The sequence below is a fragment of the Micromesistius poutassou genome (genome assembly GCF_964030765.1).
Source record: "Micromesistius poutassou genome assembly, chromosome: 13".
In the NCBI taxonomy this organism is placed as follows: domain Eukaryota; kingdom Metazoa; phylum Chordata; class Actinopteri; order Gadiformes; family Gadidae; genus Micromesistius; species Micromesistius poutassou.
Genome location: NC_140283.1, coordinates 12640525 through 12655955, shown reverse-complemented (window position 1 = coordinate 12655955; position 15431 = coordinate 12640525). Strand labels below are relative to the sequence as shown.

Here is a 15431-nt window from a genome sequence, read left to right as displayed (position 1 = left end):
ATGATGATAATGAGCGATTTGTTGCAACATCCCATCCTCGTTCCATTGGCAGACGTTGTACAGTGAGCTGACTTGGGTCTACAAGATGGCACCCATGATTTCAGTTGGCAGAACTCTCTCTATATACGGCTCTGCCCAGGGCTATGTGATGCACCCAGAGCAGCAATCACACCTCCATCATCAAATTTGCTGCTGCAATGGGTTGGTGCACCTGATCAGCAGAAACAACAATCAAATGGGCCTATACCTAAAAGGAGCCCTATGAATTAATAAGCCATTGAAATTTTCACTTTTCAATTTACACTTTCTAACATTAAGTTGAGTTCCCCTAGCCTCCCTATGGTCCCCCAGTAGCTAAAAATTGCGTTAGGTGTAAACCGAGAAGTAGCTATCTTGTGCCGTCTTTGAAAAAAGGATTGCTGAAACGCTTCGATTTGGCTTCCGGCCCCATATGACGTCATATGGGGCCATGTTACCTCCCCTTTCTCTGCTTGGCCCACCCAGAGAATTTGGCCCGCCAATGAGACAATGAGCTAGGACCGTGCGAGCGCCACATGTGTGTGTGTGTGAATACACACACTGTAACGCAAGTGTTCTTTGTTATTTGGATAACCGTTCCTCTGTTGGTGTAAAGGCCCATTCACACCCTACGGAAAATACGGATACGGACGCTTTTGTCTGGTCCCGGAGGTCGTCCGTCAGTGGGTCCGTCGCCTCTGAGCTTACGAATCCGACTGGCTCGTAGTGGCTGTAACTCTGCTCTGCACCAAGGCTGAGTTTCTTGAACGTCTACAAATACTGTATTAGGGGCCCACTAACACCTTTATTAAAGCATCCATAAAATAGCATGCCATGGGACCTTTAAACAAATAACATTTCCTAGCATTCAGCTAATATCTCCTCATGATCCAATAGCTATGCGACCCCTGAGGGTGTTGTAAAAAAAACTCTGGTCTTCTCAGCAGCACGTAGGCTGATAACTATGAAAACTATGTAAACTACACTACCGTAATTTCCCACATATAGGCCGCATCGTGGACAAACCGCAAGCCTTTAATTTATGTATTAAAAAAACAATTGTGTGCATGAGAACGGTGAGAGCACATCAAACACGCGTAGCAGCTAGGACCCGTCTTTCTTTACTGTCTCCGAGTGTGTGTCGCTGTTAAACACCTGACAATGAGCTAGTTTACCATGATAAGACCGCCATATGAATCTGGAAAAAATGAATAAAGACAGGATTTGGTCTCCTATATTTCCTATGCAGGATAACTCATGTGTGTTTCCATTGAAAACAAGAAAATTCAAAGTGATCCTAAACTTTAAACCTACTCTACGTTCTGTTGGGCAAAAGCATCAACCAAGAAATTTAAACAAATAATTCAAACTGAACTTCCACCATCATGCATAGCACACATTTAAACAGATAAAAGAGCAGAGAGGAGCCAGCTCAATAAAAGCATCTTCCCTCATGGTATAATCTATCTATCTATAATCTATGGTATAATTCACCCCTGTGAGATGTGTGCCAGCTCACCAGCATAACCTGCAATGTCCACAAAACCAAGGAAATGGTTCCAACCCAATGTAGAAGAGTATATCACCCGTGTAGTTATGTGGCCCAGAACATTTGACTCGGACTGTAAGAAAAATAATAGCTTGTAGCCTGTAGAGGCCTAGACCTAATCACTAGTATCAAAAGAATGACCTGACAGGTGGTGAGTGATATGGCTGTGATCTAGCCTCCTAGTTCTAGCCAAAGCAGGTAGCCTCGGTCTAACATCTGCCGACAACAACGTGTATATCAAAGCAGCATCTTCCTCATGGTATAATCTGAAACCCCTGTCAAATGCGCTAGAGGGACTCACTTCACAAACAATAAGCTTTTATATAAGACAGGCAATTAACTTCCCTTCCCTCTCTCAAGCAGTCTGAGGGCAAAACAGAAATAAACTTTCAGATTTTCTACTTGTGTAGTATTTTAAATTACAGTATCTTCATTTTACAATTGTATCTCTATGCTTGTAAATTTTATATTAATGACCATTAATACTTACAAGACACTGCTTGAAAAGTAGATTAGGATCTTCACGTAGGAACACAGGAAGTCCTTTCATGGCTGCTTCCTTGCCGTGTCTGACGATGTTGGTGGTCTCAAAGAAAAAAAGAAAAAATAGAAAGATAGCTCTAATAATAGCAAGACTAATTGTAATTCAACAGATTGAATTTCATCTGGGCAAAAGTATTGTTTGGTACTGTACTGTGCACACACCTCATAATCAAGCTTTCTCAGTATCTCCTTCAGGTCCATGCCAAACTCTGTTTTTCGGGCGCGGTACAAACTCAGCAGTAGGGGCGCATATTTTTCTACAGCAGCTCTGAATGTTCCGAGTAGATCTTTGTTTGTAATACAGAAAAACTCCTCACAAATCTGTAAAATTCAGGAAAAAACAAATATGTACAGAGGAATAGTAAGTAAATTGGGATAATTTGTAACCGGTCAAAAATTGTCTATAGCCATTATCATTTTTAAAAGCATTTACAGCCTCTCCAGGTTGTAGTGGGTGCCTGCTTGCGTGAATGAACGTGCGTGCACGTGTGTTCGTGCGTGTGTGTATTGCGAGCATATGCGATTTCAAAGTGACAAAAAAAAACTCAAAGCCGATGCATGCATCCAAAACTATTAATTCAAAACCAAATCAAAAAAAAAAATGCATCGGCTTTGAGTTTGTTACTTTGAAATCGCGCACACACACACACACACACACACACACACGCTACAACCTGCCCGAGTGATGCCGCAGCGCGTTGACTAGTCCGTCCTGAGGCGTCCATAGGCTTTATGGTTTGTGTGTTCGAAAGCCGTGACACTCCTTTACCAGTTGGCCTGAAATACTCGACTTGATTCGGAGGACTCACCTGCCTCAGCCATTTTTCATATCAAAGCAGTGAAGGCGGGGGGGGGGAAAGAAAGAGGATAGCAGATTAACCAGCAGGGCGCGCACAGCGCACAGACTTGTGCGGAGGTGAACTTACAGTGAGCCGTTTGGAGAACAAAAATAAATAGGCGGTCGACTGACCGCGGTACTAGTCTCAATGTGCTACGACCAACAACTCCAAGGACCGAGCTGGTGGTCTGATCACGTGCTAAGTGCATGATGCCTGTAGTGCTAAGGCGAACTCACCGACGAGAAACTGTGTCAATTTCCAATGGATAGTGTAGCCCAGGGGTCCAAACTTTTCACCCATCTAAGATCCGAATCATCAAGCTGGGGCTAATATTCAGATCTTAGCTCCGCGGTCGGGGTTCCGCCGCCGGCCATAGGCCCGGTCAGGAATCTAGCTAAGATCTGCTAAGATCTGAATGGCCCGGTGGTTGGGGACCGCTGGTGTAGCCTATCTATGGGCAATTAAAATGCATGAAAAGGCCATGCTGTATGGATAACGCGAACACATTGGGTACCTACATCTAATAGAAAAGTATTCATCGAACCGCAGGCCTTGACTAGGCTAGTCTACATAAAAAAGACGTGTGCAACTAGCCTAGCTAAACACCGAATTGTGTTCTCATTAAACAACTTGCGATACGAGAGTCCTGGTTGCACAACGATAATAACAAATTAAGTGAACAAATGAATGATATAGTTGGTTGCATGGTTGAAACTTTTGAACAACTATATACTAGTGCTGTCAGTTAAACGCGTTATTAACGGTGTTGACGCAACCCCATTTTAACGGCGTCAATTATTTTTATCGCGAGGTTCTTTGTTCTTTTTGGCCTAGCAAACTTTGTAGTTTTTTCACATGCTGTTGCAACAACTAGTAACGTTAGAAAAACTACAACACCACACCGGATCTAGCTCGACCGGAAACAAAACAACAGGCACGCCGCACACACTTGTTTTGGGCTTGCGAGTCGGCGAAAGAGTAGGCTAACGTTTCGTTTTGAGTGGATGGCGAGCGCGAAACGCCGAAATGGATGCCAGTAAGATTCTGAATGGAACGTTTACTTTTAAAAAGTTGCCAGATGGTTCCATTGACAAGACCAAAGTGGTCTGTGTGTTTTGTCGTTGTGAACTGAGCTATCATCGCAGCACGTCCAGTCTGAAATACCACTTGATGGCCAAGCACACAGCTGATGCGAATTCTCCGCACCCTCGTCAAAGCAAGGTGACAACGGATGACTTCAGAAAGACGCACATGGATACCACAACTAAGAACAACCTTACTGCAGCCATAGCTAAATGGGTGGCTACTGCATGTAGGCCTGTTAACGTTGTGGAGGACGAGGGTCTAGCTGATATCATTCGCATCGCATCCAATGACTGGACCTACGAATTGCCTTCGAGAGCCACCATTACAAGCCACGTACAGAATTTGCGCGAAACGGAGAAAGCTAAGGTACAGCAGGCGTTGGAGAAGACGAAAGCAGTCGCGCTCACTGGTGATTACTGGACGTCCCTCAGTAATCACAACTACCTCGGGGTCACAGCCCATTACTTTGACCCACAGTGGGAACTTCAGTCGCATGCTTTGACTGTTATGAAGACAGAAGAGAGGCACTTCGCGGACGCTGTTGCAGAGCACTTTGTGCAAGTAGCTAGAGAGTGGGACATCGAACACAAAGTTGTCTCACTGACCACGGATAGTGCACGCAACATGATTGCAGCGGCCAGGCAGCTCCCCTTTGAGCACATGCCGTGCATCGCACACAGTGTGCACCGAGCCATCACTGTTTCTCTCACCGACAGCCCGTTTGACAGCGCATTGGCCATATGCAGAAAAGTTGTGGGACACTTTACGCACAGCCCAGCAAACCAAGCGGAGCTCGAGCAGCAACAAGTCGCACACCATCAGAAGAAAGAGTCACTCGCACAGGAAGTGTCAACCAGATGGAATAGTACCCTGGAAATGATCAAGTGTGTTCAGCGGAATGCTGAACCTCTGAGAGCAACACTGGCCCTGCACACAACCAACGTCGCCATGCCAACAGATACTGAGCTGGAGATACTGAAGAAGCTCGAGGCTGTGCTGGAGCACTGCAGGTAATGTATTGTGTGTTCGTGTCGTGTGTATATCTGTTTGTTTAATAATCAAAGTAGGTCTGTGTCAGAACAGTACCGTTAATGATTGAGTGTGTGTTTATGTGCGTGCGGGTAGGCTATGCATGTGTCAAAGATTGGAGTGTGTGTCTGTCTGTGAGAGAACTGTGAATTACAGTAGGCCTTCCCCACTAAAGTGCTTCTCTATATTATTGCAGGTATGTGTCTGAACTTCTGGGAGGAGAGAAGTTTGTGTCTTGCTCAGTGGTGCTGCCAGCGTTGTGTCATCTTTCGCGAGTGATGGAGGTCACTGAGGACGACCCAGCTTACATGATCAAGTTCAAGGGAACCTTCGCGGCAGACTTGGAGGGTCGCAAGGAGAAGACCAACGTCACATGGCTGAGAGTTGCGACAGCACTTGACCCAAGGTCAGATTGCCAATGCCTCATTCTTACATTCATCCTCCTTCTCAGCATTGTGTTTCTCTCAGTGTGTTTGTTTTGTTAGGTTGCGTGCTTCTTTTTACTTCCGTTTTTACTTTGTATTTTTGAATTTAGCACTGTACTTATCACCTTGGACATATTAAAGTTGCATTTCGTTTCATTTCAAGGTTTAAGGACCTCAAGTGTCTGAGCAAACCTGACAGGGCTGAGGTCTGGGGTACGGTCCGCGCCTTGCTCCAGGAGATGGAGAGGGAGAGGCCTGCACAGCCGGAGCCGAACCAAGTCACGCCTGAGCCCCCTACGAAAAAACCCACTCTCATGCTTGCACACGAGTCTTCGTCTGATGAAGAGGAGGACCGTATTGAGCAATGTCTGGAGCGCTACAAGGCAGAGCCTCTTACCGGCATGGATGACTGTCCCCAGGAATGGTGGTCCACACATGAGGGGGCACACAGTGAAATGGCCTGCCTGGCACGCAAGTACTTAGCAACACCGGCCACATCAGTACCTTCTGACAGGTTGTTCTCACTGTCTGGGCATGTCGTACAGAAGAAGCGAGCTTCCCTGTTGTCCGAAAATGTCAACAGGCATGTCTGTTTGAGTAACTGGCTCAAAGCAAAGAAGTAGTAGGCTTACCTTCTATTGGTAACCGTTACCGTTCATTCTTTCTGGAGAGAAATAAGATGCTGGGTTGATGAGCCTCTGGTGAATAAAGAGCAGTAGCCTGACTGCTATGTCCAAAGCAAACTTGAGAAAAATAAAGTATGGTTTAACTGCACTATAGGCTGAGTCCTAGTTGTCCAAGTGTGAATGACTGCTCCAAGTGAGAATGTTAGTGTGAAATTGAACACACTACATAGGCCAATGTTGTTTTCGATAAAAAAAAATCTTTGCACAAAGCAAGCCGATCCACCTCTCCATGTTGATAAAAGCATTAAAATGAGAAAAAAGAATGGGCCAAAAATAAATCATTTAAAATAGATAAAAATGTGCGATTAATTGAGTTACCTATGACATTAATGCGATTAATCAAAATTAAATATTTTAAGTGTGTGTGTGTGCATATATATATTACAGCGTTAATATAGAAATACATGTAACATACAACTGATAATTACATATAGCAGTTAAGAATGTAATATATTATAAATAGGTCAATCGATTTGAATGGTCAGCGTCAAGCGTTGTGTTGAGTTCCATCACCACGGCTGGACGTTCACACCCAGGAGACCAGGAGCAGTGCTGTGGAGCAGAACTACGAGATGTTCCACTCAAACCTCTCCTCCTCTCCTCCACCACCGGACACTGCTACATCAACAGAGCGAGGGAGTCCCTGGATAAACACCAGCCCCGTGGGGAACAGGCCTGCAGGCGCTTGAAGGAGCACCTGAGCCAGCAGGGAACACAGGCAGGCTGAACTCTCCTTGTCACTCACTATCTGGTTATTGTATTTTACCAGATGAATACATTTTTCATAACTATCACACCAACTAGCCACACGGGGGCACTATAAGTGAAGGAAAGTCATAGACTTGAAAATACCTAGTTATTTACAGTCATAGTAAAAATTATATTACTTTAGAAATCAAGGCATTTAATGTACAATTTGTGTAGACTGTATTACGTGCATAAGGGATTAACTTCTAACTTGCCCAGGTTCAGCTTCTGCTAATGTCGGAGAGACCTATGTATGCATAAATCTGTGTGTGCAGTGGGGTTGTGTTTGCACATTGGGGGAGACACATTAAGCAGGGGGTCTGTGGGTCCCCCAATGCATTTTCTGAATCAATTTATGGTGGAAATGTATTTATTTGTGTAAAGGAAAACAAAATGTTAGGCACCAGTTGACCAATCCAAATATAATGGAACATCATGCAGTAAGACTCTCAGGTGTTCCTTTAGCTTTCACATCTGTATTCTCCCGTAGATAACCCTAACACGGTGTTGAATTTTACCAGACAAAGCAATCCCCACTGACTCCAGAGTCAGCCTCGGGAGGAGTCGGGACTGGACAAACCCATTTACAACCCCCCCCTCTTATCATCCCGACAGTGGAAATATGTCTTATCTCTGATGATCTCAGGTATTATCATAGGTCATTTGACAAATATATATTGCATATGTAATAAAAATAGTAATGAATGAATAGCACATAAAGTACAAGAGAGGCATAGCATTATCCATTTTTTGTGGTTATGTCTGCAAATGCAAGGAGTTACATGAATGCATGTCATGGCAAATGTTGAGTTATGGCATTGCACTCTTCAGAGAGTGTTGACAGTAACTTGTTAGGCCTAATTATTCACTGGGGAAAATATCCCCTGTAATCACTAACAATAGCTACTGAGCATTTCATATAAAAGGTCATTATGAAACCATGAGGCTAAGAGCGATGGTTCATCAACACTGGTCCTTAACAAGATGAAGGAAGAAGGAAAGAGCTTTTATAGTGGGAGGCTACATGTGTTTCTAGATCTGGATCTCTTGACTTATATGGGTCTTTTCTCTCTCTGATTTCAGCCTGAGGTGTCCCTCAGCCGTCGTCAAAGCTCAGATTGAAATATGGCCTCTCAAATCTCTGCCAAAATGTATTTTCTTGCAACGAGGTCGAGGGACGGCTAAGTCTAGTGCGCACATGCACACACACGCGCACGCACACACACACACAAACACACACACTCTGGTGTGTTTTCTGGGGGCAGGCCGGGGAGATGTTCTAATGGACATGCTGGACTCAGTAAGGGCTCACATAAGCAGAAGCTTAGAAGGTAATACCGCAAACTGCTGAGTCACAGATACACCAAGAGAGGTAGAGAGAGAGGGAAAGAAAAGAGGATAGAGAGAGACACTCTTTTAATTAAAAACAGGACCACCTTTGCATGCAGCATTCTTTCATTCCATCCTCTCAGCAGGCCCAGAATGAGACGTCTCTCTCTCTCTCTCTCTCTCTCTCTCTCTCTCTCTCTCTCTCTCTCTCTCTCTCTCTCTCTCTCTCTCTCTCTCTCTCTCTCTCTCTCTCTCTCTCTCTCTCTCTCTCTCTCTCTCTCTGCCTAGATAGATCGATTAAAAGATAGATATATAGATGGCTGGATAGATATTCGTTTTTTAGAAGGAGTAACCCAACATCTACACCTATTGTGACAAACAGGCAGACAGACACAAAATATGAATTGCAATTCACTTGTATACATAACTGGTGCATTAAAATTGCCATAAATAAACATGACCCCTAGATTTGTTTTTTATAAAGCTCCGGTGTGTCCTGCTTTGCTGTGAAAAGAAAGGTCATCTTTTGCAGGGTTTTTTACAGAGGTCATCAGAGACAGCTGCACACCAAAACAACCACCACTTTAAAAGGCAACAAATACATGAATCATTCACAGATTATCACACAGGCCCTGGATTGGTGAAGAATGAAAAATAAAACACACGGAAAATTAACCAGCTATAACATTTGGTTCATAGGCATGACACTCAGTTTACAATTAGGCAACTTTCCTATTTTGAATTTATATGTAAATATATTATATATAATCAATATGGCGTCATTGCATTTACTAACTAGACCATAGCTTTTGTTATTTGCATTCTACAATAAACTTGAGAACGTATCCAAAACATTGAAGTAACAAGAAGAAAAAGAAAGAAAAAAAATAAGTGACCTTGTGGATTATAGAGATGTCATCTAATCGAAGGTTGCTTTTTAAGTGGATAGACCCCCCCCCCCCTCCCCCTCCCCCTCCCCCCCCCCCCCTCACACACACACACACACACACACACACACACACCCTGCCACCTCCACCACCCCTTCTCTCGCGCTCTCACATGCGCGCACTCTGTCGCGCGCTTTAGAAAAGTGCCAATGGTCTGGATTCGGGTCCCTCCTCGAGAGCGATGAACGTCGGATATAACTGCGTATAACTGCATGCTCAGACCAGATCAACGTAGGCCCATTCCGCTGTAGAATGTTGTCATTTCACTATGTTGAACTACGGAGTCGTTATGGATGGTGAACTTTACGTCCATGACTAATAGGATTATACCCCGTTTCTGTTCACTTGAGCATTTCTTATTATTTTAAGTTGACATCTTTTTTTGGGACGTCTTTCGCCGTCTGATCTTTGGGGGATCAGTTTGTCCTGCGGATTGAGCGTCCAGGTGCACTGCGATGCGTCCATTCCAACCTGCGTGCTGGTGCCTCATCATCCTCCTGTCTGTGGAGGTCCAGCCCCGGGATACGACGCTGACCACCACGGTGCACAAACACAGGTAGACCTATTATAGCCTACAATAACTGTAATTTATTTGAAAGAAAGGTTAACTAATTATACGTATACGGTATGAGTGGTATTGTTTCAAAACAATGTAAACATTATTTGAAAGTTAACAATCGAATATACTGTACATAGGCTAAGTTTTGATTGTATGGGGGGAGAGAGAGAGTGTGTGTGTGTGTGTGTGTGTGTGTGTGTGTGTGTGTGTGTGTGTGTGTGTGTGTGTGTGTGTGTGTGTGTGTGTGTGTGTGTGTGTGTGTGTGTGTGTGTGTGTGTGTGTGTGTGTTTGCGTAAGTGTGCGGTGTGTGTGTGTGTGTGTGTGTGTGTGTGTGTGTGTGTGTGTGTGCGCGCGCGCGCGCGCAGGGGGAACGGGGACATGAACTCTCATAAGTAAGTTATGCGAGAAAAAGCGTTAGAACGACACTTGGGGATTAGTTTAGGCAATTAACTGCAAGAGATGAAATACTTCGGGCAGGCGGCTCATTGTCTCAGACAAGGACACATGCTCGCCAAACCAAACGGCAAAAGTCACAGGCGAGGGCCGCTAGGACATGAACAGGAGGAGCACGTATAGAAATACGTTGGAATCAGAGATAAGATCTGATGCGCATGTATGCGCGATCTTATGATCCACGATTTGAGGTAGGGGTCACATGGAATCGTACTGTCATATATGTCAGGCTATCAAACGTTAGTTTACTCATATGAAACGGTTTATTGTAAATTTCATCACACAATTAAACATGTAGTCTTTGATAATTGATTAGAAAACGTAATTGCCAAAATGTGAACAGCTTTCAAAATAAAAGTCCTTGGACCAATGCCGTATTTTTGTGTTCAAATGCCACTAGTTAAGGGTGAGATAAGTTAGAGCAAGAGGGAGAGAGCATGGTATGGAGATTGAGAGAGACTTTGTGATTCTTATGCAATAGGGATTGTTTTCTGCAAATTCTTCCTTTTTAAGTTGTGGACCCTGCAGCAGCAAAGACTGTGAAATGCAAAGCGGCTTTTAACTTGTATAAACTTTTCACAATTTTTTTGTAATGTAAAAACCTGTATTATGAATGCATTGTATTATTATTTTGGGGGTAGGAATGATGTGCGTGGTGGTGGTGGTGGTTGACTTCAGAGGACTTTAAGTGGAGGTCCACCTCAAGAGCTTTAAGGGGGAGGGGGATGTGTGCTGCCTGCTGCCCTTGTGAGAGAAAAGGAGTCCTTCACTAGCCGGATGACATTCTGAGAAACACAAGAAAGGACCTCTGACTCTTCTCTGAAAAAAAAGGACAATATACAGAAAGGTGGATAGAGAGAGAGACACAGAGATAGAAAAGAGAGGAATGGCGAGGGGATGAGATCAAAACAGACAAATCAAAATGCCAGTTAGATATAGATTAAAAAAAGATGGACTTCTAGACTAGACAGCGTAAAGAAACTGAAAAGAAAGATGGAGACAATGAGGGAAGAGAAGGGGTTCCTGGGGTTCGGTGAGAGAGGGGGCTTCTCAGAAGTACTTAAAGAGTGATGATGGGGAGAAGGTAGAAGTGTGTGTGTGTGTGTGTGTGTGTGTGTGTGTGTGTGTGTGTGTGTGTGTGTGTGTGTGTGTGTGTGTGTGTGTAAGCTCATGCTGGGCACTAACTGGAGAAGAATGCTAGAGAAGCCTTCATGGGGAAGCCCATGGTCCTACACACACACACACACACACACACACACACACACACACACACACACACACACACACACACACACACACACACACACACACACACACACACACACACACACACACACACACACACACACACACTTTTATTTTTCCTCTCTTTCTTTCTTCTGGAAACAGAATGACAGCGAGAGAGGACAGGAATACAGAGAGTTTGGGGAGGGAGTGAGGGAGTAGTTAAGGCCAAATTAAAGTGTTGAACACAAAGGATTATTATCCACCTGACCAGCTCTAGACTTGGTCCAATTACCAGTAATTAGCAAACCAGCACCCAAAGGGGGGGACTATCATGAGGTTGATTATGGGCACTGGCATGCCAACCTAGGGAGCTACACCTGTTTTCACCCCCTACTACCACACCTTTGTGACAAAGGCCCATAGCTCCATATCAGCTGTTATAACTGCTATCATGTAGTTGAAATGTCATTGTATAATAACGTGCCAGAGCAATGAAGATAGACCACGTGTGGGACAGCCATTGATAACATGGTCACACTGAGTTGCATCACTGAGCTCGCCTTATGACCTGCAATACGTTCTCTGCCCTGCAGTCACTCAGTCTGTGGTGCTTCAGCCACCATGGGGATCATCATCACAGCTATGGAACTTTAATCATTTGGTACCATATCTGACTTCAATGGAATTGGAATATAGACCACGCACACACACGCACGCACACACATACACGCCGGCATGCGGACACACACACACACACACACACACACACACACACACACACACACACACACACACACACACACACACACACACACACACACACACACACACACACACACACACACAGTAGTTATTCATAGAAGCCAATTGTAATGCAGAGCTGTACACGTGTATACTATATGCATTGTAGTAATCTGGGAGTCCTGCACTAGGAGTGTTCTGTGTTAGGTAGTGGCCTACATTTAAGAGTAGGAAGTGCCTTGTTGCCAAGTGCTCTTTCCCACTGTGCTGGCCGTGTTCTAACCCTCTAACCCCTAGCTATGGGTGGTCCATTTATCCTCGAGGGTGTGTGTGTGTGTGTGTGTGTGTGTGTGTGTGTGTGTGTGTGTGTGTGTGTGTGTGTGTGTGTGTGTGTGTGTGTGTGTGTGTGTGTGTGTGTGTGTGTGTGTGTGTGTGTGTGTGTGTATTGATATCGGATTTCTTTTTATGTGGTAAAATGTCATATCATAGCAAGGGTGACATTTTCTAACAGCAGTAACATGCATACCTAATATACTTATCTACATAGATCACACAGAATTACTAATTTTAGCAATATATAATGCAATATAGTCGTTTTTGAATACAGAGACAGGTAGTGAGCAGTGAGCAGGTAGGGGTTAGACAGTGAATACAGAGACAGGTCATCAATGAACAGTAAGGGAAGAAGAAAAGAAAACAGGAATATAAAATGTATTAAATATTTGTTGTTGCATTCCAAAAACAACTTGGTTGGCGCTAAATGTCACACTTGGTAACCGGGCCCCAAATATTTCAGAAGAAGGTTAAAAGACTGCTTGAAAAACTTCACCATGCAAGAGGCCCCGGTCAAAGATATGAAAAGTTGTTACAGGACACAATTGTTCCAGACGTATGGAAGAATAAATATTTAGTGTAGTGTTTAAAAAATATAAAATAAAAATATGTTATATTTACTGCCATGATATCCACAGCAAAGGTTAAGAAAAATCAACTTTGTGAAGAACTTTAAGTTTTCAAGTGTATCAGAAGTACACTTGGCCAGTTATGACCTGTAACCTATAATGAGTTTGACACCCGTTAGACACAAAGTGAAATCTCTCTAACGAGAGTCATTATTAGAGGACCAACAGTTAAATCCATGTCAAATAGATCAAATACTATTCTATCAGCAGTGGACGCTATAAGAAACATAGGTTTATACCGAAAACAGCTAGTCATCATGAACAGGCCAACCAAGGTCATAACCAAGACCTTTTATCAATAACTAGACAACATAACTAAGTGACAGTAGTGTGTCATGTCTGCTGCTTGCAGTGCTTCAAAACTCTGTATGCACTAATATCATGTCAAATCAGTTGAACACATGAAACACATTAGGTCTACTTACACACACACACACACACACACACACACACACACACACACACACACACACACACACACACACACACACACACACACACACACACACACACACACACACACACACACAATATCACATGGAAAATAAATTCAGATCAATCCATAGAATGACCTAACATGTCAATTACAAACTAGAGCTGGAGAGTGAGCGCTCAGGGCTGCACCCAGCAACACATGGGCACCATTCATATAGATCCACATGGTTCCCATTCATATAAAATACCATCGAGATAACACACATACCATCCACACAAACGCCACCACGGTGCACACATGCATGCATGCACACACACACACACACACACACACACACACACACACACACACACACACACACACACACACACACACACACACACACACACACACACACACACACACACACACACACACACACACAGCCATATTATTATTATTATTTATATTCCGTGGGGTTTGTTTAAAAAGCTACAGAACTCATGCTGTCCGTGTCCCCGCCCACCCCCTACCCCGACACTGCTTCCTAATCAAATCTTTGTTTTTTTGTTTGAACTGGAACATCTGTGTTTCTCTTGCAATGGCATCAGGGGGTCTATTCATGCCAAGCTAGAGCGGGGTAGCATTAGCCTTAGCTCTCCTAGGACATCCCATCCTCGACACTCAGTGAGGTAATGACATCAGGACCCAGCCTCTGTGGAAGAGATCTCACTGTTTAACTCTCTAACTAATATCTCTCTCTCTCTCTCCCTCTCTCTCTCTTATCTCTCTGTCTCTCTCTCTCTCCTTCTGATTCAGGTTGAGCTTGAGTTTATCCAAAGTTCCTCGGCTTCCGGAGTCTTCACCTCCCATCAAACGTGGTGGCTTAGATCGCCCTGTTGCCCTCGACAACACTGCCAGCCAACGAGAGAAAGGTGTCGTGCGGAGGTCCCCGGCACCCAGCGAGGCCTCGGTAAGGCCGTCCGAAGCATTGCCTGAACAAAACTACCGCACCCCAGAGGGAGGCTCCGCCTTGAGGCGAGGTCCCCGGGCCCGTCGCCATGCCAGCCATGTTGTGGGGAAGAGCCATGTGCAGCTGATGAGAGTAGGGTGTGTCCTAGGCACCTGTCAGGTTCAAAACCTCAGCCATCGTCTCTATCAGCTGATTGGCCGGAGGGGAAGAGAAGACTCCTCCCCCATCAACCCACGCAGTCCGCACAGCTACGGATAGTGGCGTGCTTGTAATGGGACTGCCTGCTTGAGGACAATCCAAGCCAAACTTTAGCAAAACTCCAGTAGATCATTTGTCCTTTTATCCAAAGCAACTGTGTTTTAGAGATACAGGTCCTTTATGAGTGGCTAAAAGTTGCCATCTTGCTCTACGAAGCCTGAAGATAGACTTCGGACATTGAGGATTGAACCCAGTACCTTTCGTCCACTTGAAGAGTTGCATCAGTGACAGTTGACTGTCATTGTCACTCATCAGTGACTGATGGCCCTCGGATTAATCGTACCTAATAAGTCTAATTTATTAGTATGGTCCATTTACAATCACAATGAGAGTCTTTACTTGTGTCTTTACACACATCAGTTTCATTAAGCAACTGCCCCAACCCGCACCCTTGGAGAAAAAAACACAAAGACCGCTTGAGACAGGACACATAAGAACATTGCTTGTTTGTCGTCCTCTTTTTTAATGCTCAATACTTTAGTTTAGAGTGGAGTGTGCACCATGTCCTCCAGACCGAGGATTAATGTTAGTGTAGTTTCACAAATCAGACTTTAGGTTAATGATCAAAAGTCTGTCAGACAAACTCAAATCCTGAAAAACAAGGGCATTTCACTTTATTTTGCTTCATATTTGTTCAGTCCAACA

At 44.2% G+C, this 15431-nt stretch overlaps 1 protein-coding gene across 1 annotated transcript; it reads left to right on the top strand.

Annotated features, from left to right (window-relative positions):
- Positions 1–3926: 3926 nt before the first annotated feature.
- LOC311357928 (E3 SUMO-protein ligase ZBED1-like) lies at positions 3927–6218 on the top strand. The gene is made up of 3 exons (XM_084477954.1): positions 3927–5045; positions 5261–5470; positions 5653–6218. Exons 1-3 carry the CDS (start codon positions 3976–3978, stop codon positions 6110–6112), a joined length of 1740 nt encoding a protein of 579 aa, XP_084334080.1. The 5' UTR covers positions 3927–3975; the 3' UTR covers positions 6113–6218.
- Positions 6219–15431: the final 9213 nt, after the last annotated feature.

What these genes read in the sequence shown, in the direction of transcription:
- LOC311357928 (XM_084477954.1), top strand. Translation starts at nt 3,976, where the DNA reads ATGGATGCCAGTAAGATTCTGAATGGAACGTTTACTTTTAAAAAGTTG. An exon ending in GCTGTGCTGGAGCACTGCAG is followed by an intron (nt 5,046 to 5,260) that starts GTAATGTATTGT and finishes ATATTATTGCAG; the next exon opens with GTATGTGTCTGAACTTCTGG. An exon ending in GCGACAGCACTTGACCCAAG is followed by an intron (nt 5,471 to 5,652) that starts GTCAGATTGCCA and finishes TTTCATTTCAAG; the next exon opens with GTTTAAGGACCTCAAGTGTC.